Here is a 23,705-nt window from a genome sequence, read left to right on the forward strand (position 1 = left end):
CTAACGGGAGCAGCCGAAGGAAGAAGAAGAAGAAGAAGAAGAAGAAGAAGAAGAAGAAGAAGAAGAAGAAGAAGAAGAAGAAGAAGAAGAAGAAGAAGAAGAAGAAGAAGAAGAAGAAGAAGAAGAAGAAGAAGAAGAAGAAGAAGAAGAAGAAGAAGAAGAAGAAGAAGAAGAAGAAGAAGAAGAAGAAGAAGAAGAAGAAGAAGAAGAAGAAGAAGAAGAAGAAGAAGAAGAAGAAGAAGAAGAAGAAGAAGAAGAAGAAGAAGAAGAAGAAGAAGAAGAAGAAGAAGAAGAAGAAGAAGAAGAAGAAGAAGAAGAAGAAGAAGAAGAAGAAGAAGAAGAAGAAGAAGAAGAAGAAGAAGAAGAAGAAGAAGAAGAAGAAGAAGAAGAAGAAGAAGAAGAAGAAGAAGAAGAAGAAGAAGAAGAAGAAGAAGAAGAAGAAGAAGAAGAAGAAGAAGAAGAAGAAGAAGAAGAAGAAGAAGAAGAAGAAGAAGAAGAAGAAGAAGAAGAAGAAGAAGAAGAAGAAGAAGAAGAAGAAGAAGAAGAAGAAGAAGAAGAAGAAGAAGAAGAAGAAGAAGAAGAAGAAGAAGAAGAAGAAGAAGAAGAAGAAGAAGAAGAAGAAGAAGAAGAAGAAGAAGAAGAAGAAGAAGAAGAAGAAGAAGAAGAAGAAGAAGAAGAAGAAGAAGAAAAAAAAAAAAAAAAAAAAAAAAAATATATATACATATACAAATATCTCCCTCTTTCTCCCCCTCCCTCTCCTTCCCCCTCTCTGTGTTTATCTCTCCTCTGTATATCGCTCGATCTTTCAATCTACTTCCTTCCTTGGGAATTAAGAATATTTGAGTGTTGTGTGAAGTTTTCTTGATTGTTTTTTTTTTTTTTTTTTTACTTTGCCCACTAATCTTTGAACATTTATACCCTCCTTGCTTTCCATACAAAGTTTGACTTCTCATAACACTTTATATCCTAAGCCATAAGGTTTAGCATCTTAATAATGCAATTATCTTGATCAATCTATAAATTTCTTGTGTCGTCCTTTTTGTTTTGATGAGAATCTCAATGCACTTTGCAAAGAAGAGGTAAGAAAAGTCTTCTTCTTCTTCTTCTTTCGGCTGCTCCCGTTTGGGGTCGCCACAGCGGATCATCCGTATGATCCGCATAGTGATTTGGCACATGTTTTACGCCGGATGCCCTTCCTGATGCAACCCTGGTTGCCTCTTACGACACAGGGATATGGTACACCTATTTTAACCGGGGCATACACCGGGCCCAGTACACTGGTACTCATTTCGCCGACCTCGGAAGGATGGCAGGCTGAGTCAACCCCCTGGTGTATTAATTCAGTGGCCCAACGGGGCTTGAACTCAGGACCTTTTGGATCCCAAGCCGCTGCCCTAACCACTGCGCCAACACCAGGATATAGATAAGAAAAGTAAAAATTGATATAAAATAAGTTTAAATTGGTAGGTTTTAAGAAAGATTTGAAAACCAGCATTGATGAGGCTCTGTGAATTGTTGAAGTTGAAATTCCACACTTGAGCAGCGTATCTGAAGAATCTTCAATCACCAAAAGTCTTCATCCTATCAGGAGATTCCAAGTGTTAGACACTGGGGTTATTGTAACAATACAAGGTGTGATTATCTCAGAAATGTAAGCAGCCACCAATTATGTTTGACTTTAAAAGTGATCAGGAAAACTGGCTTCTGGTACATCAATGTATATATTTCAGTGAAGTGATTTTATCAGATTTACAAGGAAAATGATTTGTCAACCCATTATTGTCAGGAAACTTTTCCATAACAATGGTCTTGATTTGTATGCACTATCAAACCCCATCCTTCAGGTGCTCTATAAAGCTGGCATCAAGTCAGGGACAGCGATAACTATGACGCCAGAGCTAGACCGTGTCAGACGAACCCAGGAATGGATCAGCATGGTATGTCACAAAGATGTATGCACATTTAAGCAATACTTCCTTCAGATACGTATCTCTAATTTCAGGTAAATCAACTTATTTCTTTCTACGTATTGCAGTGCAAGTACAAGGACAGCTTGGGCAAAGGAACGGCCATCATCGATACACCGGATCTGAGACGTGTGCGACAAGCACAGCAGCACATTAGTGATGTATGTGGGTGGATTTGTCAATCAAGGATATTACTAAAGCAACTCGATTCCTCAAATCATGCTGCCAATCAATTCACTAAAAACATTGGACACAAGAAGAGTCAAGTCCAATTTAACATTATACTTTAAAAAGCAATTTTGTGAAAATGGGTACCAGTCATTATGTTTCGGTATTTTGTGTTCATTTACATTGCATACCTCTTTCTGCATTTGCTTTCAGGTCAGGTACAGAGAGCAGGGACTGGGTGGAGAAGCCATAATGACCACACTCGATATGGAGAGAGCCTGTAAAGGAGAAGAGTACATGGGCCAGGTAAAAGCCACATTTGCAAGCCCTACTTAAGAATTAAACATTTAAGAAGTATTTTATTTGCTAAACCATGCAGCATCTAGGGGATCTAACAGCATCTAGGGGATCTCAGATTTCGTATTAGAATGCTCAAGTAAACGAGTTACTATCACAGTGAGGTAAGATTTTATCTATTCATCTCCAATATCAGGTTGTGGGATCGATATTCCCGTTTCCATTCCTCAAATGTATTTTCTGAGTTTACATCCTGCTCCCACCACTCTCACTTTTTCGACAGTCTCTAAATCGCTCCAACTATCAAAGTAATCCATGCAGTTGTCAAAACAAGTTATTCCCAAGTTATTCCTTTACCTTTTGAGTTGTCACTTGAACGGATGGATCTTTATCAAATTTGTCCAACCAGGAAAAAGCAATTTTTATTTGCAAGGAAATGCAATACCACAGTCTATTAATGCCTTCCCTTACCCCAGGTAATATACATCGACGATTACCAAAAGGCCATGCAATACCACACCAGCTGCTTACTCGACACGCCTGAAATGCGACGAGTTCGTGAGAACCAGCGGAATATCTCCTCGGTGAGGATGAGAGTGAGAGTGAGAGTGAGAGTGAGAGTGAGAGAGAGCTGATGGAAAGAGGGTCAAGTCGTTAGAGAAGCTTTATTTCTGCAGAATGTTGATTCATAAACAGAGGAAAGATTGAATTAATGGAAAAGAGGTTGGGTGGGTGTCAGGATGAAGTAGGATGATAATTTGAGTGAGAGGTAGCTAAGTGCCAACGGGGGGAAGCCCGACTGAACCAACGGGGGGAAGCCCGACTGAACCAACGGGGGGGAAGCCCGACTGAACCAACGGGGGGAAAGCCCGACTGAGCCAACGGGGGGAAAGCCCGACTGAGCCAACGGGGGGAAAGCCCGACTGAGCCAACGGGGGGAAAGCCCGACTGAGCCAACGGGGGGAAAGCCCGACTGAGCCAACGGGGGAAAGCCCGACTGAGCCAACGGGGGAAAGCCCGACTGAGCCAACGGGGGGAAAGCCCGACTGAGCCAACGGGGGGAAAGCCCGACTGAGCCAACGGGGGGAAAGCCCGACTGAGCCAACGGGGGGAAAGCCCGACTGAGCCAACGGGGGGAAAGCCCGACTGAGCCAACGGGGGGAAAGCCCGACTGAGCCAACGGGGGGAAAGCCCGACTGAGCCAACGGGGGAAAGCCCGACTGAGCCAACGGGGGAAAGCCCGACTGAGCCAACGGGGGGAAAGCCCGACTGAGCCAACGGGGGAAAGCCCGACTGAGCCAACGGGGGAAAGCCCGACTGAGCCAACGGGGGAAAGCCCGACTGAGCCAACGGGGGGAAAGCCCGACTGAGCCAACGGGGGGAAAGCCCGACTGAGCCAACGGGGGAAAGCCCGACTGAGCCAACGGGGGAAAGCCCGACTGAGCCAACGGGGGGAAAGCCCGACTGAGCCAACGGGGGAAAGCCCGGACTGAGCCAACGGGGAAAGCCCGGACTGAGCCAACGGGGGAAAGCCCGACTGAGCCAACGGGGGAAAGCCCGGCTGAGCCAACGGGGGGAAAGCCCGACTGAGCCAACGGGGGGAAAGCCCGACTGAGCCAACGGGGGGAAAGCCCGACTGAGCCAACGGGGGGAAAGCCCGACTGAGCCAACGGGGGGAAAGCCCGACTGAGCCAACGGGGGGAAAGCCCGACTGAGCCAACGGGGGGAAAGCCCGACTGAGCCAACGGGGGAAAGCCCGACTGAGCCAACGGGGGAAAGCCCGACTGAGCCAACGGGGGAAAGCCCGACTGAGCCAACGGGGGGAAAGCCCGACTGAGCCAACGGGGGAAAGCCCGACTGAGCCAACGGGGGGAAAGCCCGACTGAGCCAACGGGGGAAAGCCCGACTGAGCCAACGGGGGAAAGCCCGACTGAGCCAACGGGGGAAAGCCCGACTGAGCCAACGGGGGAAAGCCCGACTGAGCCAACGGGGGAAAGCCCGACTGAGCCAACGGGGGGAAAGCCCGACTGAGCCAACGGGGGAAGCCCGACTGAACCAACGGGGGAGCCCGACTGAACCAACGGGGGGAGCCCGACTGAACCAACGGGGGAGCCCGACTGAACCAACGGGGGATGCCCGACTGAACCAACGGGGGGAGCCCGACTGAACCAACGGGGGGATGCCCGACTGAACCATCGGGGGAAGCCCGACTGAACCAACGGGGGGATGCCCGACTGAACCAACGGGGGATGCCCGACTGAACCAACGGGGGGATGCCCGACTGAACCAACGGGGGGGATGCCCGACTGAACCAACGGGGGGGATGCCCGACTGAACCAACGGGGGGATGCCCGACTGAACCAACGGGGGGGATGCCCGACTGAACCAACGGGGGGGATGCCCGACTGAACCAACGGGGGGAAGCCCGACTGAACCAACGGGGGGAAGCCCGACTGAACCAACGGGGGGAAGCCCGACTGAACCAACGGGGGGAAGCCCGACTGAACCAACGGGGGGAAGCCCGACTGAACCAACGGGGGGAAGCCCGACTGAACCAACGGGGGAAGCCCGACTGAACCAACGGGGGAAAGCCCGACTGAACCAACGGGGGAAAGCCCGACTGAACCAACGGGGGAAAGCCCGACTGAACCAACGGGGGAAAGCCCGACTGAACCAACGGGGGAAAGCCCGACTGAACCAACGGGGGAAAGCCCGACTGAACCAACGGGGGGAAAGCCCGACTGAACCAACGGGGGAGCCCGACTGAACCAACGGGGGGAAGCCCGACGGAACCAGCGGGGGGAAGCCCGACTGAACCAACGGGGGGAAGCCCGACTGAACCAACGGGGGGAAGCCCGACTGAACCATCGGGGCAAGCCCGACTGAACCAACGGGGGGAAGCCCGACTGAACCAACGGGGGGAAGCCCGACTGAACCAACGGGGGGAAGCCCGACTGAACCAACGGGGGGAAGCCCGACTGAACCAACGGGGGGAAGCCCGACTGAACCAACGGGGGGAAGCCCGACTGAACCAACGGGGGGGATGCCCGACTGAACCAACGGGGGGAAGCCCGACTGAACCAACGGGGGGAAGCCCGACTGAACCAACGGGGGGAAGCCCGACTGAACCAAAGGGGGGAAGCCCGACTGAACCAACGGGGGAAAGCCCGACTGAACCAACGGGGGGAAAGCCCGACTGAACCAACGGGGGGAAAGCCCGACTGAACCAACGGGGGGAAAGCCCGACTGAACCAACGGGGGGAAAGCCCGACTGAACCAACGGGGGGAAAGCCCGACTGAACCAACGGGGGGAAAGCCCGACTGAACCAACGGGGGGAAAGCCCGACTGAACCAACGGGGGGAAAGCCCGACTGAACCAACGGGGGGAAAGCCCGACTGAACCAACGGGGGGAAAGCCCGACTGAACCAACGGGGGGAAAGCCCGACTGAACCATCGGGGGGTAGCCCGACTGAACCAACGGGGGGAAAGCCCGACTGAACCAACGGGGGAAAGCCCGACTGAACCAACGGGGGAAAGCCCGACTGAACCAACGGGGAAAGCCCGACTGAACCAACGGGGGAAAGCCCGACTGAACCAACGGGGGGAAAGCCCGACTGAACCAACGGGGGAAAGCCCGACTGAACCAACGGGGGAAAGCCCGACTGAACCAACGGGGGAAAGCCCGACTGAACCAACGGGGGAAAGCCCGACTGAACCAACGGGGGAAAGCCCGACTGAACCAACGGGGGAAAGCCCGACTGAACCAACGGGGGAAAGCCCGACTGAACCAACGGGGGAAAGCCCGACTGAACCAACGGGGGAAAGCCCGACTGAACCAACGGGGGAAAGCCCGACTGAACCAACGGGGGAAAGCCCGACTGAACCAACGGGGGAAAGCCCGACTGAACCAACGGGGGGAAAGCCCGACTGAACCAACGGGGGAAAGCCCGACTGAACCAACGGGGGAAAGCCCGACTGAACCAACGGGGGAAAGCCCGACTGAACCAACGGGGGAAAGCCCGACTGAACCAACGGGGGAAAGCCCGACTGAACCAACGGGGGGAAAGCCCGACTGAACCAACGGGGGGAAAGCCCGACTGAACCAACGGGGGAAAGCCCGACTGAACCAACGGGGGGAAGCCCGACTGAACCAACGGGGGAGAGCCCGACTGAACCAACGGGGGGAAGACCGACTGAACCAACGGGGGAAAGCCCGACTGAACCAACGGGGCAAGCCCGACTGAACCAACGGGGGGAAGCCCGACTGAACCAACGGGGGGAAGCCCGACTGAACCAACGGGGGGAAGCCCGACTGAACCAACGGGGGGAAGCCCGACTGAACCAACGGGGGGAAGCCCGACTGAACCAACGGGGGGAAGCCCGACTGAACCAACGGGGAAAGCCCGACTGAACCAACGGGGGGAAGCCCGACTGAACCAACGGGGGGAAGCCCGACTGAACCAACGGGGGGAAGCCCGACTGAACCAACGGGGGGAAGCCCGACTGAACCAACGGGGGGAAGCCCGACTGAACCAACGAGGGGAAAGCCCGACTGAACCAACGAGGGGAAAGCCCGACTGAACCAACGAGGGGAAAGCCCGACTGAACCAACGAGGGGAAGCCCTCCTTTGGGAATCCCTTCTTGAATATACAAGGGGAGGCCCGACTAAATAAACAAGGGGAAACCCTGCTGAATAAACAAGGGGAAGCCCCACTGGATAAACAAGGGGAAGCCCTACTTTGGGAATCCCCACTGAATAAACAAGGGGAACCCCTGCTGAAGAAACAAGGGGAAGCCCCACTGGATAAACAAGGGGAAGCCCGACTTTGGGAATCCCAACTGAATAAACAAGGAGAAACCCTACTTAATAAACAAGGGGAAACCCTGCTGAATAAACAAGGGGAAACCCTGTTGAATAAACAAGGGGAAACCCTGTTGAATAAACAAGGGGAAACCCTGTTGAATAAACAAGGGGAAACCCTGTTGAATAAACAAGGGGAAACCCTGTTGAATAAACAAGGGGAAACCCTGTTGAATAAACAAGGGGAAACCCTGTTGAATAAACAAGGGGAAACCCTGTTGAATAAACAATGGGAAACCCTGCTGAATAAACAATGGGAAACCCTGCTGAATAAACAAGGGGAAGCCCCACTTTGGGAATCCCTGCTGAATAAACAAGGGGAAGCCCCACTTTGGGAATCCCTACTGAATGACCAAGGGGAAGCCCGACTGAATGACCAAGGGGAAGCCCGACTGAATGACCAAGGGGAAGCCCGACTGAATGACCAAGGGGAAGCCCGACTGAATGACCAAGGGGAAGCCCGACTGAATGACCAAGGGGAAGCCCGACTGAATGACCAAGGGGAAGCCCGACTGAATGACCAAGGGGAAGCCCGACTGAATGACCAAGGGGAAGCCCGACTGAATGACCAAGGGGAAGCCCGACTGAATGACCAAGGGGAAACACTCCTGAATGACCAAGGGGAAACACTCCTGAATGACCAAGGGGAAACACTCCTGAATGACCAAGGGGAAACACTCCTGAATGACCAAGGGGAAACACTCCTGAATGACCAAGGGGAAACACTCCTGAATGACCAAGGGGAAACACTCCTGAATGACCAAGGGGAAACACTCCTGAATGACCAAGGGGAAACACTCCTGAATGACCAAGGGGAAACACTCCTGAATGACCAAGGGGAAACACTCCTGAATGACCAAGGGGAAACACTCCTGAATGACCAAGGGGAAACACTCCTGAATGACCAAGGGGAAACACTCCTGAATGACCAAGGGGAAACACTCCTGAATGACCAAGGGGAAACACTCCTGAATGAACAAGGGGAAACACTCCTGAATGAACAAGGGGAAACACTCCTGAATGAACAAGGGGAAACACTCCTGAATGAACAAGGGGAAACACTCCTGAATGAACAAGGGGAAACACTCCTGAATGAACAAGGGGAAACACTCCTGAATGAACAAGGGGAAACACTCCTGAATGAACAAGGGGAAACACTCCTGAATGAACAAGGGGAAACACTCCTGAATAAACAAGGGGAAACACTCCTGAATAAACAAGGGGAAACACTCCTGAATAAACAAGGGGAAACACTCCTGAATAAACAAGGGGAAACACTCCTGAATAAACAAGGGGAAACACTCCTGAATAAACAAGGGGAAACACTCCTGAATAAACAAGGGGAAACACTCCTGAATAAACAAGGGGAAACACTCCTGAATAAACAAGGGGAAACACTCCTGAATAAACAAGGGGAAACACTCCTGAATAAACAAGGGGAAACACTCCTGAATAAACAAGGGGAAACACTCCTGAATAAACAAGGGGAAACACTCCTGAATAAACAAGGGGAAACACTCCTGAATAAACAAGGGGAAACACTCCTGAATAAACAAGGGGAAACACTCCTGAATAAACAAGGGGAAACACTCCTGAATAAACAAGGGGAAACACTCCTGAATAAACAAGGGGAAACACTCCTGAATAAACAAGGGGAAACACTCCTGAATAAACAAGGGGAAACACTCCTGAATAAACAAGGGGAAACACTCCTGAATAAACAAGGGGAAACACTCCTGAATAAACAAGGGGAAACACTCCTGAATAAACAAGGGGAAACACTCCTGAATAAACAAGGGGAAGCACTCCTGAATAAACAAGGGGAAGCACTCCTGAATAAACAAGGGGAAGCACTCCTGAATAAACAAGGGGAAGCACTCCTGAATAAACAAGGGGAAGCACTCCTGAATAAACAAGGGGAAGCACTCCTGAATAAACAAGGGGAAAGCACTCCTGAATAAACAAGGGGAAAGCACTCCTGAATAAACAAGGGGAAACACTCCTGAATAAACAAGGGGAAAGCACTCCTGAATAAACAAGGGGAAGCACTCCTGAATAAACAAGGGAAGCACTCCTGAATAAACAAGGGGAAGCACTCCTGAATAAACAAGGGGAAGCACTCCTGAATAAACAAGGGGAAGCACTCCTGAATAAACAAGGGGAAGCACTCCTGAATAAACAAGGGGAAGCACTCCTGAATAAACAAGGGGAAGCACTCCTGAATAAACAAGGGGAAGCACTCCTGAATAAACAAGGGAAGGCACTCCTGAATAAACAAGGGGAAGCACTCCTGAATAAACAAGGGGAAAGCACTCCTGAATAAACAAGGGGAAGCACTCCTGAATAAACAAGGGAAGCACTCCTGAATAAACAAGGGGAAGCACTCCTGAATAAACAAGGAAGCACTCCTGAATAAACAAGGGGAAGCACTCCTGAATAAACAAGGGGAAGCACTCCTGAATAAACAAGGGGAAGCACTCCTGAATAAACAAGGGGAAGCACTCCTGAATAAACAAGGGGAAGCACTCCTGAATAAACAAGGGGAAGCACTCCTGAATAAACAAGGGGAAGCACTCCTGAATAAACAAGGGGAAGCACTCCTGAATAAACAAGGGGAAGCACTCCTGAATAAACAAGGGCAAGCACTCCTGAATAAACAAGGGGAAGCACTCCTGAATAAACAAGGGGAAGCACTCCTGAATAAACAAGGGCAAGCACTCCTGAATAAACAAGGGGAAGCACTCCTGAATAAACAAGGGCAAGCACTCCTGAATAAACAAGGGCAAGCACTCCTGAATAAACAAGGGCAAGCACTCCTGAATAAACAAGGGGAAGCACTCCTGAATAAACAAGGGGAAACACTCCTGAATGACCAAGGGGAAGCCCTACTTGGGGAAACACTCCTGAATAAACAAGGGGAAACACTCCTGAATAAACAAGGGGAAACACTCCTGAATAAACAAGGGGAAACACTCCTGAATAAACAAGGGGAAACACTCCTGAATAAACAAGGGGAAACACTCCTGAATAAACAAGGGGAAACACTCCTGAATAAACAAGGGGAAACACTCCTGAATAAACAAGGGGAAACACTCCTGAATAAACAAGGGGAAACACTCCTGAATAAACAAGGGGAAACACTCCTGAATAAACAAGGGGAAACACTCCTGAATAAACAAGGGGAAACACTCCTGAATAAACAAGGGGAAACACTCCTGAATAAACAAGGGGAAACACTCCTGAATAAACAAGGGGAAACACTCCTGAATAAACAAGGGGAAACACTCCTGAATAAACAAGGGGAAACACTCCTGAATAAACAAGGGGAAACACTCCTGAATAAACAAGGGGAAACACTCCTGAATAAACAAGGGAAACACTCCTGAATAAACAAGGGGAAACACTCCTGAATAAACAAGGGGAAACACTCCTGAATAAACAAGGGAAACACTCCTGAATAAACAAGGGGAAACACTCCTGAATAAACAAGGGGAAACACTCCTGAATAAACAAGGGGAAACACTCCTGAATAAACAAGGGGAAACACTCCTGAATAAACAAGGGGAAGCACTCCTGAATAAACAAGGGGAAGCACTCCTGAATAAACAAGGGGAAACACTCCTGAATAAACAAGGGGAAACACTCCTGAATAAACAAGGGGAAACACTCCTGAATAAACAAGGGGAAACACTCCTGAATAAACAAGGGGAAACACTCCTGAATAAACAAGGGGAAACACTCCTGAATAAACAAGGGGAAACACTCCTGAATAAACAAGGGGAAACACTCCTGAATAAACAAGGGGAAGCACTCCTGAATAAACAAGGGGAAGCCCGCCTGAATAAACAAGGGGAAGCCCGCCTGAATAAACAAGGGGAAACACTCCTGAATAAACAAGGGGAAACACTCCTGAATAAACAAGGGGAAACACTCCTGAATAAACAAGGGGAAACACTCCTGAATAAACAAGGGGAAACACTCCTGAATAAACAAGAGGAAACACTCCTGAATAAACAAGGGGAAACACTCCTGAATAAACAAGGGGAAGCCCGCCTGAATAAACTAGGGGAAGCCCGCCTGAATAAACAAGGGGAAGCCCGCCTGAATAAACAAGGGGAAGCCCGCCTGAATAAACAAGGGGAAGCCCGCCTGAATAAACAAGGGGAAGCCCGCCTGAATAAACAAGGGGAAGCCCTTCTTTGGAAAGCCCGACTGAATAAACAAGGGGAAACACTCCTGAATAAACAAGGGGAAACACTCCTGAATAAACAAGGGGAAACACTCCTGAATAAACAAGGGGAAACACTCCTGAATAAACAAGGGGAAACACTCCTGAATAAACAAGGGGAAACACTCCTGAATAAACAAGGGGAAACACTCCTGAATAAACAAGGGGAAGCCCGCCTGAATAAACAAGGGGAAGCCCGCCTGAATAAACAAGGGGAAGCCCGCCTGAATAAACAAGGGGAAGCCCGCCTGAATAAACAAGGGGAAGCCCGCCTGAATAAACAAGGGGAAGCCCGCCTGAATAAACAAGGGGAAGCCCGCCTGAATAAACAAGGGGAAGCCCGCCTGAATAAACAAGGGGAAGCCCGCCTGAATAAACAAGGGGAAGCCCGCCTGAATAAACAAGGGGAAGCACTCCTGAATAAACAAGGGGAAGCACTCCTGAATAAACAAGGGGAAACACTCCTGAATAAACAAGGGGAAACACTCCTGAATAAACAAGGGGAAACACTCCTGAATAAACAAGGGGAAACACTCCTGAATAAACAAGGGGAAACACTCCTGAATAAACAAGGGGAAACACTCCTGAATAAACAAGGGAAACACTCCTGAATAAACAAGGGGAAACACTCCTGAATAAACAAGGGGAAACACTCCTGAATAAACAAGGGGAAACACTCCTGAATAAACAAGGGGAAACACTCCTGAATAAACAAGGGGAAACACTCCTGAATAAACAAGGGGAAACACTCCTGAATAAACAAGGGAAACACTCCTGAATAAACAAGGGGAAACACTCCTGAATAAACAAGGGGAAACACTCCTGAATAAACAAGGGGAAACACTCCTGAATAAACAAGGGGAAACACTCCTGAATAAACAAGGGGAAACACTCCTGAATAAACAAGGGGAAACACTCCTGAATAAACAAGGGGAAACACTCCTGAATAAACAAGGGGAAACACTCCTGAATAAACAAGGGGAAACACTCCTGAATAAACAAGGGGAAACACTCCTGAATAAACAAGGGGAAACACTCCTGAATAAACAAGGGGAAACACTCCTGAATAAACAAGGGGAAACACTCCTGAATAAACAAGGGGAAACACTCCTGAATAAACAAGGGGAAACACTCCTGAATAAACAAGGGGAAACACTCCTGAATAAACAAGGGGAAACACTCCTGAATAAACAAGGGGAAACACTCCTGAATAAACAAGGGGAAACACTCCTGAATAAACAAGGGGAAACACTCCTGAATAAACAAGGGGAAACACTCCTGAATAAACAAGGGGAAACACTCCTGAATAAACAAGGGGAAACACTCCTGAATAAACAAGGGGAAACACTCCTGAATAAACAAGGGGAAACACTCCTGAATAAACAAGGGGAAACACTCCTGAATAAACAAGGGGAAACACTCCTGAATAAACAAGGGGAAACACTCCTGAATAAACAAGGGGAAACACTCCTGAATAAACAAGGGGAAACACTCCTGAATAAACAAGGGGAAACACTCCTGAATAAACAAGGGGAAACACTCCTGAATAAACAAGGGGAAACACTCCTGAATAAACAAGGGGAAACACTCCTGAATAAACAAGGGGAAACACTCCTGAATAAACAACGGAAACACTCCTGAATAAACAAGGGGAAACACTCCTGAATAAACAAGGGGAAACACTCCTGAATAAACAAGGGGAAACACTCCTGAATAAACAAGGGGAAACACTCCTGAATAAACAAGGGGAAACACTCCTGAATAAACAAGGGGAAACACTCCTGAATAAACAAGGGGAAACACTCCTGAATAAACAAGGGGAAACACTCCTGAATAAACAAGGGGAAACACTCCTGAATAAACAAGGGGAAACACTCCTGAATAAACAAGGGGAAACACTCCTGAATAAACAAGGGGAAACACTCCTGAATAAACAACGGGAAACACTCCTGAATAAACAACGGGAAACACTCCTGAATAAACAACGGGAAACACTCCTGAATAAACAAGGGGAAACACTCCTGAATAAACAAGGGGAAACACTCCTGAATAAACAAGGGGAAACACTCCTGAATAAACAAGGGGAAACACTCCTGAATAAACAAGGGGAAACACTCCTGAATAAACAAGGGGAAACACTCCTGAATAAACAAGGGGAAACACTCCTGAATAAACAAGGGGAAACACTCCTGAATAAACAAGGGGAAACACTCCTGAATAAACAAGGGGAAACACTCCTGAATAAACAAGGGGAAACACTCCTGAATAAACAAGGGGAAACACTCCTGAATAAACAAGGGGAAACACTCCTGAATAAACAAGGGGAAACACTCCTGAATAAACAAGGGGAAACCCGCCTGAATAAACTAGGGGAAACCCGCCTGAATAAACAAGGGAAAGCCCGCCTGAATAAACAAGGGGAAGCCCGCCTGAATAAACAAGGGAAAGCCCGCCTGAATAAACAAGGGAAAGCCCGCCTGAATAAACAAGGGAAAGCCCGCCTGAATAAACAAGAGAAAGCTCTACTAAATAAACAAGGGGAAGCCCTTCTTTGGAAAGCCCGACTGAATAAACAAGGGGAAGCCCGACTGAATAAACAAGGGGAAACCCTCCTGAATAAACAAGGGGAAACCCTCCTGAATAAACAAGGGGAACCCCTCCTGAATAAACAAAGAGGAAACCCTCCTGAATAAACAAGGGGAAGCCCTACTTTGGGAATCCCAACTGAATAATCAAGGGGAAGCCCTACCAAATAAACAAGGGGAATCCTTACTGAATAAACAAGGGGAATCCTTACTGAATAAACAAGGGGAATCCTGACTGAATAAACAAGGGGAAGCCCGACTGAATAAACAAGGGGAAGCCCGACTGAATAAACAAGGGGAAGCCCGACTGAATAAACAAGGGGAAGCCCGACTGAATAAACAAGGGGAAGCCCGACTGAATAAACAAGGGGAAGCCCGACTGAATAAACAAGGGGAAGCCCGCCTGAATAAACAAGGGGAAGCCCGCCTGAATAAACAAGGGGAAGCCCGCCTGAATAAACAAGGGGAAGCACTCCTGAATAAACAAGGGGAAGCACTCCTGAATAAACAAGGGGAAGCACTCCTGAATAAACAAGGGGAAACACTCCTGAATAAACAAGGGGAAACACTCCTGAATAAACAAGGGGAAACACTCCTGAATAAACAAGGGGAAACACTCCTGAATAAACAAGGGGAAACACTCCTGAATAAACAAGGGGAAACACTCCTGAATAAACAAGGGGAAACACTCCTGAATAAACAAGGGGAAACACTCCTGAATAAACAAGGGGAAACACTCCTGAATAAACAAGGGGAAACACTCCTGAATAAACAAGGGGAAACACTCCTGAATAAACAAGGGGAAACACTCCTGAATAAACAAGGGGAAACACTCCTGAATAAACAAGGGGAAACACTCCTGAATAAACAAGGGGAAACACTCCTGAATAAACAAGGGAAAACACTCCTGAATAAACAAGGAGAAACACTCCTGAATAAACAAGGGGAAACACTCCTGAATAAACAAGGGGAAACACTCCTGAATAAACAAGGGGAAACACTCCTGAATAAACAAGGGGAAACACTCCTGAATAAACAAGGGGAAACACTCCTGAATAAACAAGGGGAAACACTCCTGAATAAACAAGGGGAAACACTCCTGAATAAACAAGGGGAAACACTCCTGAATAAACAAGGGGAAACACTCCTGAATAAACAAGGGGAAACACTCCTGAATAAACAAGGGGAAACACTCCTGAATAAACAAGGGGAAACACTCCTGAATAAACAAGGGGAAACACTCCTGAATAAACAAGGGGAAACACTCCTGAATAAACAAGGGGAAACACTCCTGAATAAACAAGGGGAAACACTCCTGAATAAACAAGGGGAAACACTCCTGAATAAACAAGGGGAAACACTCCTGAATAAACAAGGGGAAACACTCCTGAATAAACAAGGGGAAACACTCCTGAATAAACAAGGGGAAACACTCCTGAATAAACAAGGGGAAACACTCCTGAATAAACAAGGGGAAACACTCCTGAATAAACAAGGGGAAACACTCCTGAATAAACAAGGGGAAACACTCCTGAATAAACAAGGGGAAACACTCCTGAATAAACAAGGGGAAACACTCCTGAATAAACAAGGGGAAACACTCCTGAATAAACAAGGGGAAACACTCCTGAATAAACAAGGGGAAACACTCCTGAATAAACAAGGGGAAACACTCCTGAATAAACAAGGGGAAACACTCCTGAATAAACAAGGGGAAACACTCCTGAATAAACAAGGGAAACACTCCTGAATAAACAAGGGGAAACACTCCTGAATAAACAAGGGGAAACACTCCTGAATAAACAAGGGGAAACACTCCTGAATAAACAAGGGGAAACACTCCTGAATAAACAAGGGGAAACACTCCTGAATAAACAAGGGGAAACACTCCTGAATAAACAAGGGGAAACACTCCTGAATAAACAAGGGGAAACACTCCTGAATAAACAAGGGGAAACACTCCTGAATAAACAAGGGGAAACACTCCTGAATAAACAAGGGGAAACACTCCTGAATAAACAAGGGGAAACACTCCTGAATAAACAAGGGGAAACACTCCTGAATAAACAAGGGGAAACACTCCTGAATAAACAAGGGGAAACACTCCTGAATAAACAAGGGGAAACACTCCTGAATAAACAAGGGGAAACACTCCTGAATAAACAAGGGGAAACACTCCTGAATAAACAAGGGGAAACACTCCTGAATAAACAAGGGGAAACACTCCTGAATAAACAAGGGGAAACACTCCTGAATAAACAAGGGGAAACACTCCTGAATAAACAAGGGGAAACACTCCTGAATAAACAAGGGGAAACACTCCTGAATAAACAAGGGGAAACACTCCTGAATAAACAAGGGGAAACACTCCTGAATAAACAAGGGGAAACACTCCTGAATAAACAAGGGGAAACACTCCTGAATAAACAAGGGGAAACACTCCTGAATAAACAAGGGGAAACACTCCTGAATAAACAAGGGGAAACACTCCTGAATAAACAAGGGGAAACACTCCTGAATAAGCGAAGGGAAACACTCCTGAATAAACAAGGGGAAACAGTCCTGAATAAACAAGGGGAAACACTCCTGAATAAACAAGGGGAAACACTCCTGAATAAACAAGGGGAAACACTCCTGAATAAACAAGGGAGAACACTCCTGAATAAACAAGGGGAAACACTCCTGAATAAACAAGGGGAAACACTCCTGAATAAACAAGGGGAAACACTCCTGAATAAACAAGGGGAAACACTCCTGAATAAACAAGGGGAAACACTCCTGAATAAACAAGGGGAAACACTCCTGAATAAACAAGGGGAAACACTCCTGAATAAACAAGGGGAAACACTCCTGAATAAACAAGGGGAAACACTCCTGAATAAACAAGGGGAAACACTCCTGAATAAACAAGGGGAAACACTCCTGAATAAACAAGGGGAAACACTCCTGAATAAACAAGGGGAAACACTCCTGAATAAACAAGGGGAAACACTCCTGAATAAACAAGGGGAAACACTCCTGAATAAACAAGGGGAAACACTCCTGAATAAACAAGGGGAAACACTCCTGAATAAACAAGGGGAAACACTCCTGAATAAACAAGGGGAAACACTCCTGAATAAACAAGGGGAAACACTCCTGAATAAACAAGGGGAAACACTCCTGAATAAACAAGGGGAAACCCGCCTGAATAAACAAGGGAAAGCCCGCCTGAATAAACAAGGGAAAGCCCGCCTGAATAAACAAGGGGAAAGCCCGCCTGAATAAACAAGGGAAAGCCCGCCTGAATAAACAAGGGAAAGCCCGCCTGAATAAACAAGGGAAAGCCCGCCTGAATAAACAAGAGAAAGCCCTACTAAATAAACAAGGGGAAGCCCTTCTTTGGAAAGCCCGACTGAATAAACAAGGGGAAGCCCGACTGAATAAACAAGGGGAAACCCTCCTGAATAAACAAGGGGAAACCCTCCTGAATAAACAAGGGGAACCCCTCCTGAATAAACAAAGAGGAAACCCTCCTGAATAAACAAGGGGAAGCCCTACTTTGGGAATCCCAACTGAATAATCAAGGGGAAGCCCTACCAAATAAACAAGGGGAATCCTTACTGAATAAACAAGGGGAATCCTTACTGAATAAACAAGGGGAATCCTGACTGAATAAACAAGGGGAAGCCCGACTGAATAAACAAGGGGAAGCCCGACTGAATAAACAAGGGGAAGCCCGACTGAATAAACAAGGGGAAGCCCGACTGAATAAACAAGGGGAAGCCCGACTGAATAAACAAGGGGAAGCCCGACTGAATAAACAAGGGGAAGCCCTTACTGAATAAGCAAGGGGAAGCCCTACTGAATCAAGAGGGAAGAGTGTAAAAATAGAAAGGAAAATAAAATTGGCTTCTCTACATCTCTCTCCAGGTGAAATACCACGAGGACTTTGAGAAGGCGAAGAGTAAAGGGTTCACACCCGTGCCTGATGACCCGATTACACAACGTGTGAGGAAAAACACACACGATGTTAGTGACATCAGTTACCGCGGCATCAAGCGCCGTGTTGTTGAGATGGAGCAGCGGCGTGTTGAGGCCGAACAGAGTGAAACCACAGCCGGTGAGCTTGTGTTAGTCCAATGTTCACAGATGACTAATGTAATAAGAACATCCTGTAAACACCATGTTTATGCTTACTGTGCATGTCTTTTGCTGTTATAAATCAAATTGGATGTGTCTTTTCACCTCAGATTTACGAGTTTGGCGAACCAATCCAGGATCCATCTTTGAATACGACCCAGCTGAGGATAACATTCAGTCCAAGAGCCTCTACATTTTGAATAGTATGTTATTTGTCTCTTAATTTGCTTGTCATTTGCATGGTTACCACATTGCATGCATTTTATGACATCTCATCTCGTTTGTAATGTGCAGTGCATGCACAGCGACGCAGCCGGGAGCAGTCTGGGTCTGCCAGTGCGCTCAGCATCAGCACACCGGATGACAAGTCTGAGGGATCAGAAGCAGAACGAACATTTTACTTCAGTGGCAGCACTGGGGGATCTACATCATTCTTCCAGAGCGGCTGTAGGGCTTCCTCATAGTTTCATCCCTTTTATTATATTCTTCTGCGGACTTTCCTATTTACCGCCACCACAAAAAGTGGATGGAGGTTATGTTTTCACCCCTTTCTGTTTGGCTGTTTCTGACGAAACTTGGTGGACAGGTTGGGTGTGTGACACGGAAAATTCATTCGATTTTACTTCAGATATGGATCCGATTCTGGATCCGAGAATGTTTTAAATTTTGTAAATGATTCTTCAACATTGATGGATTGGGCAAAAACGATATATAGCAGGATATTTCAAAACGTTGTGGACGGATTCGAACAAAACTTGGTGGAGGAGTTGGATATGTGACAAGGAATAATTTATTTGAGATGACAAAGGTCCAGATCCGGATCCACATACTGGAATTTTAAGTCATTCTTCACCATTGACAGATGGGGTCAAAAACGATATATAGCATGATATTTCAACGGATTATGACAAAGCTTGGTGGATGAGTTGGGTATGTGACAATAACAAGCCAATTACATCTTGGTTAAGGTCCAGATGCAGATCCCATCTGTCGGTGGGCTACAAATAATCTAATCTGTTCAGCCTGGTGGAGGTATGTGCTCCACGGAGTGCCGTTCTAGTTTATGCATGTGTCTCTGTCTCTGTCTCTGTCTCTGTCTCTCTCTCCTTCTCTCCTTTCACTCGCTCTCTTTTCTGTCCAAGCTGTCTCTCCACCCCCTTCCTTTCTCTCTCTGCCTTCCCCTCTCTTTCTCATTCCTTTATCTCTATTTTCTCAAACATTTCAGTTGTTTTCATTGAGACTAAGATTGCTTTACGTGTCATAGTCTAAAATTGAGATTGAGACAACTGCATGCATACATCACATATGGGAAATTAACTTTGGATTCCACAGCATCCAGAATCAAAAAGTGATTTTTGAGAGGCATCTCGAATCTAGGCAAACAACATTTCATTGCGTATTATTATTTTCAGAGAATCCTCTAAAAGTTAGACAATTATGACTTGTCTTCTCAGTAAGTAACGTGTCTGATTACACCTCGTATAACGTAGAATGTGTGTGTGTGTGTGTGTGTGTGTGTGTCCGTGTGTGTGTGTCCGTGTGTGTGTGTCCGTGTGTGTGTGTCCGTGTGTGTGTGTCCGTGTGTGTGTGTGTGTGTGTGTGTGTGTGTGTGTGTGTGTGTGTGTGTTTTCAGCTTACCAGCACATGAAGACAGTGTTAATCCCACAGCAAAGATCTTCTTCTGTTGCAACACAGCAAACGACAGTGTCGTCCATTCCATCGCAGCCATCTACCACAGGCGTAAGCACTTCGCACCGAGCGTGCCACGCTGCACTGAGAACCTCACTTAGCTTTCTGAGATCCTAATGATTCAAAGGAATAAAAGTTGTCAATACGTTTTTATATTTTATAATAGGTGGTTTAAATGCAAAATTTATAACCCTATTTCCTTACTTATTGCTGTGCAAATGTGTCTGTTTGACGTAACATTTTTAATGCTGGAGAATAAACTATAGAAAATATTGCAGAAGATCTAGGTGTGAACAAATACCCTCAAGAACAGGTGCTGCTAACTTGGAAAAAAATCCACGTTCAAGGTATAAAAGTGACTTATGGTTAAAGTATCGATAAAAATGCTATAGTTAAATTAACTAACACTGTCAAACTGTCTAAGACCAGTTGTGTATGCTAGTCTTGATCTAGATCTAGTAGTCTTGATCCTTTATAAGTATTTTCAATTAATTTTCTGAAATGTGTACTTTGTTTTTCACCTGGAAGTTGTGGGTTACGATGTATATTTAAAGGTGGAAAAAGTCTGATTTCATGCAATTTAATTCCAGGCTATTAGGCAACAAAAGGTGAAAATTTTGAAAGGGGGTGTAGACTTTCTATTGGCACTGTAAATACATACTTTCAAAATAAATCTACCCATTGATTTATCCCAATAAAAAATACAATATCCAATGTCCACCCAACAATGCAATGACTCGACCCCCACCACCACCATCCCTCCACCCCCACCACTACCCCATACATTGTCTCTAAATTTTTTCCAAGAGCATAATCTATGACCTTGATGCCATTTTTATCTGTATGGATTTGATCAGTACTTTGGCAGACAGGATGGAGCAGAGGTTGCACACTTAACTTTAAGCTGTCTAGTCTAGTTTTGATTCCCGACCCAACTCGAAACTGTTGGATTGGTGCTGCTTAGACAGGGTGTTGCATCACAAAGTGCGCCGTCCCTCAGCCAAGCATGAAGCTGGTTGTCCTATCTATTAGCATTAGGTTGTGGACGTTAAAGATCCCGAGGATTATCTCCGGCACCCTTGAACAAATTACAATTTCCTGCCCAAATCAGCCCCAGTGGAATGTTAGTTCTGGCCAACAGGTTCGTGAAATACTGGGCCAAAAACGTTACATGATTGGATGGAAAATGCAGCCAGTGTTCCCAAGTCTGTTTTCTATATACAATTTATACATGGGTTACATACGGGGTGTACCACATCTCAGGAATAAATGTGGAACCTTTTTGTGAGAGTTTCCATGCTTATATATCTCAAAACAACAAAAGTAATTATGAATTTTTTTATTTTTTTTTACACTGAAACATTAAACACTAGTTTGTGAGAAGGCTCTGAACAGGAGCTAGCCCCCTGATTAAACTCCCTCTCTCATCCTCCCCAGCGCTCGTACCGTGCCCTCTATGACTACATGGCTGCAGATGCAGATGAGGCGACCTTCAAGGAGGGGGATATCGTGGTGAATGTGCAGCCTATTGATGAGGGCTGGATGTATGGCACCGTACAACGCAGTGGTCTCTCCGGCATGTTGCCCGCTAACTATGTGGAAGCCGTATGAGGTGTGGCCTATACTCTCAGAGAAAGGACCACTCCTGGAACTTGCTACCTGATGGTTGATGTGTCTCCTAAATTATACAGGGCTCAAAGGCCTCTGTTCCCATCCCACAATACAATACATCACATCACTTATTAAACATATAATTAAGCATTATTGTTGTAATATCTCAAAACATTAATTCGTACTGAAAAGCATCCCACATACCAGCAGTCATGCCAAACCTTCTCCCATGCAAACTTGAAGGAGGTTCAAACCCACCCCAGTATTTCTCTCCCAGACTCCTCATGCTGGAAAAGCCAACAAAGCCTCCAGTTCTTTCCTCCTCCCAAAGACTATCCACCCCCCCCCACCCTTGCACAGACTTGAATATTGCTGTGTAATTACCAGTAATGTGTGGACCGATGCGTTGCTTTCTGTCAATAAACCAAAACGGGCATGAACTTAATGTTGCATGACATTTTTTTGGTACTTTAATTTACCTTAAGCCGAGGCTGTGAGAGTGAGTGGTCAATGAAGTATTATAGGGAAAGTAAACTCCTACTAATGTGAATAAAGTACATTTAGACTATGACACGTAAAGCTTATTTACTTAATCTTAAAAAACGCTTGTATTAAAATTTGAGCTTTCATGCTGTTGAAGGGGGCGTACGGTCTTCATTTGTTGTCGATCATCAAAGTTTTTCAAGTTGTAAATGTGCAGCATTCCCAAGCGTTTTGTTGCACAAATATGATTGATTAAACATATAAACTTTGGACAAACTTCAGAAAATAGCAGTGATCTCTCGCCGAGGATATTATATGACTATTCCTGGCCAGTAACCTGCCTATAAACCTTCCCCCATGTGTGAATATGAAGTGTGTGAGAACTAAAAGTGTACAAAGCCTTCATCCACATTGGCATGAAGAATAGGTGTCCTCTGTGCCCTAGTGCTGCTAGATCTCACCTTGCAGCCATAAAAATAGTGGAATCCAAGGTCTTGAGGTGAAGTGGAGTCTTTCTGAGGTGCAAGGCCTGCTCCTCTCCCATCGCAGATGGGTTGGTTGCCTATCAATTTTACATTGTGTCATTTCTGGTCTCACCACACCTGCCATCTCAACCAATTGATATGAGCTGGACCAGATCTCACTCATTCAGCTAGCACCTCAAACCTTTTTATCCTCCTCAAATTCAAGCTTACTTCTCACCTGCACTCTTATCTTGAATGTGAATCACCTCCATGAGTCTGTCCATTCATGTTATTATCTCCACTGTAACCTTCAAAGTGGTGAGCTATCACCATCTCATGTTATTCCCTGTTCTAATTCAACCTTTTATATTCCCATTGATGTTCTTCTTGTCCACCAGCTCTTCCACATGTCACCTGTTTTTGGCCTCGCAGGATGGCCCAGTGGTATGCACACACTTCTGTGACATTTAGCCTGGGTTTGATTCCCAACCCAGCTATAATTTCTCATTCTGGTGTCTTGCAGGCAGTGTGAGTAATAAATGTGTGTGCCGTCCCTCAGATGCACGTTAAACTGACATCCCTTCTGCCAGCATTAGTTGGTGGACGTTAAAGATCGCATGGTGTTCTTCACGAAGAGTAGCTAAGCGCTAGCCGGGGCCATGAACAACTTCCAAAATCCTGCTCTAACCTCCTGGGACCATCAGCAGCCCAGCCACACTCGTAGAGATAATACAACTAGCAGCCACAGGCTGTATATGAAATGAGAAAAAAAAACCTGTGTCATCAGCTTCTGTTGTTTACTGACATGTTCTTTTTCACAGTTAGGGTTTGTTGAAAATTTTATGACAAAAGTTCAAATGATGCATCATCATCGTTATGATATACCTCCGTCTATCATCTACAAATATAAAACACCGTGTATATTTGTCTGTCCCCTTTCATAAGGACGATTTGAGTAGGGTTTTAAAGGCCAATTTTTTTTCACATCCTGATAGCTTGTAAATGTTGCTTCTTTTGATCCTGGAGAGTAACTGCTGAAATCTATCTGGGTTCTTCCTGACAATTTTGTTCCAGTCATACTTTTGTCTACTTTTTTCATATTTATCTTTATTAGCCCCTGTTGGACTTAGTCTGAAATGGGGGCTTATGGATTTGGTCTTGATTTTCGTGTCCGTGCGTCCGTGCGTGTTTGCGTCCGCAACCATATCTCGGACATGTATGCACCAAT

At 46.4% G+C, this 23,705-nt stretch overlaps 1 protein-coding gene across 4 annotated transcripts in view; it reads left to right on the forward strand.

The window, feature by feature from the left end:
• Positions 1-21,970, forward strand: part of NEB (nebulin) — a 439,712-nt gene extending 417,742 nt beyond the window's left edge. For all 4 annotated transcript variants that reach the window (XM_085869257.1, XM_085869259.1, XM_085869258.1 and 1 more), the window contains 9 exons: positions 1,845-1,937; positions 2,036-2,128; positions 2,349-2,441; positions 2,909-3,016; positions 18,021-18,210; positions 18,341-18,433; positions 18,525-18,677; positions 19,864-19,970; positions 21,357-21,970. In XM_085869257.1, coding sequence (XP_085725383.1) covers positions 1,845-1,937; positions 2,036-2,128; positions 2,349-2,441; positions 2,909-3,016; positions 18,021-18,210; positions 18,341-18,433; positions 18,525-18,677; positions 19,864-19,970; positions 21,357-21,530 — 1,104 coding nt within the window. In that variant the 3' untranslated portion in view covers positions 21,531-21,970. The remainder of the gene's footprint in view (positions 1-1,844; positions 1,938-2,035; positions 2,129-2,348; positions 2,442-2,908; positions 3,017-18,020; positions 18,211-18,340; positions 18,434-18,524; positions 18,678-19,863; positions 19,971-21,356) is intronic.
• The last annotated feature ends 1,735 nt before the right edge of the window (positions 21,971-23,705 follow it).

The sequence above is a fragment of the Eptatretus burgeri genome, chromosome 2, assembly GCF_056783735.1.
Source record: "Eptatretus burgeri isolate ZD-2024b chromosome 2, Ebu_testis_v1, whole genome shotgun sequence".
NCBI lineage: Eukaryota > Metazoa > Chordata > Myxini > Myxiniformes > Myxinidae > Eptatretus > Eptatretus burgeri.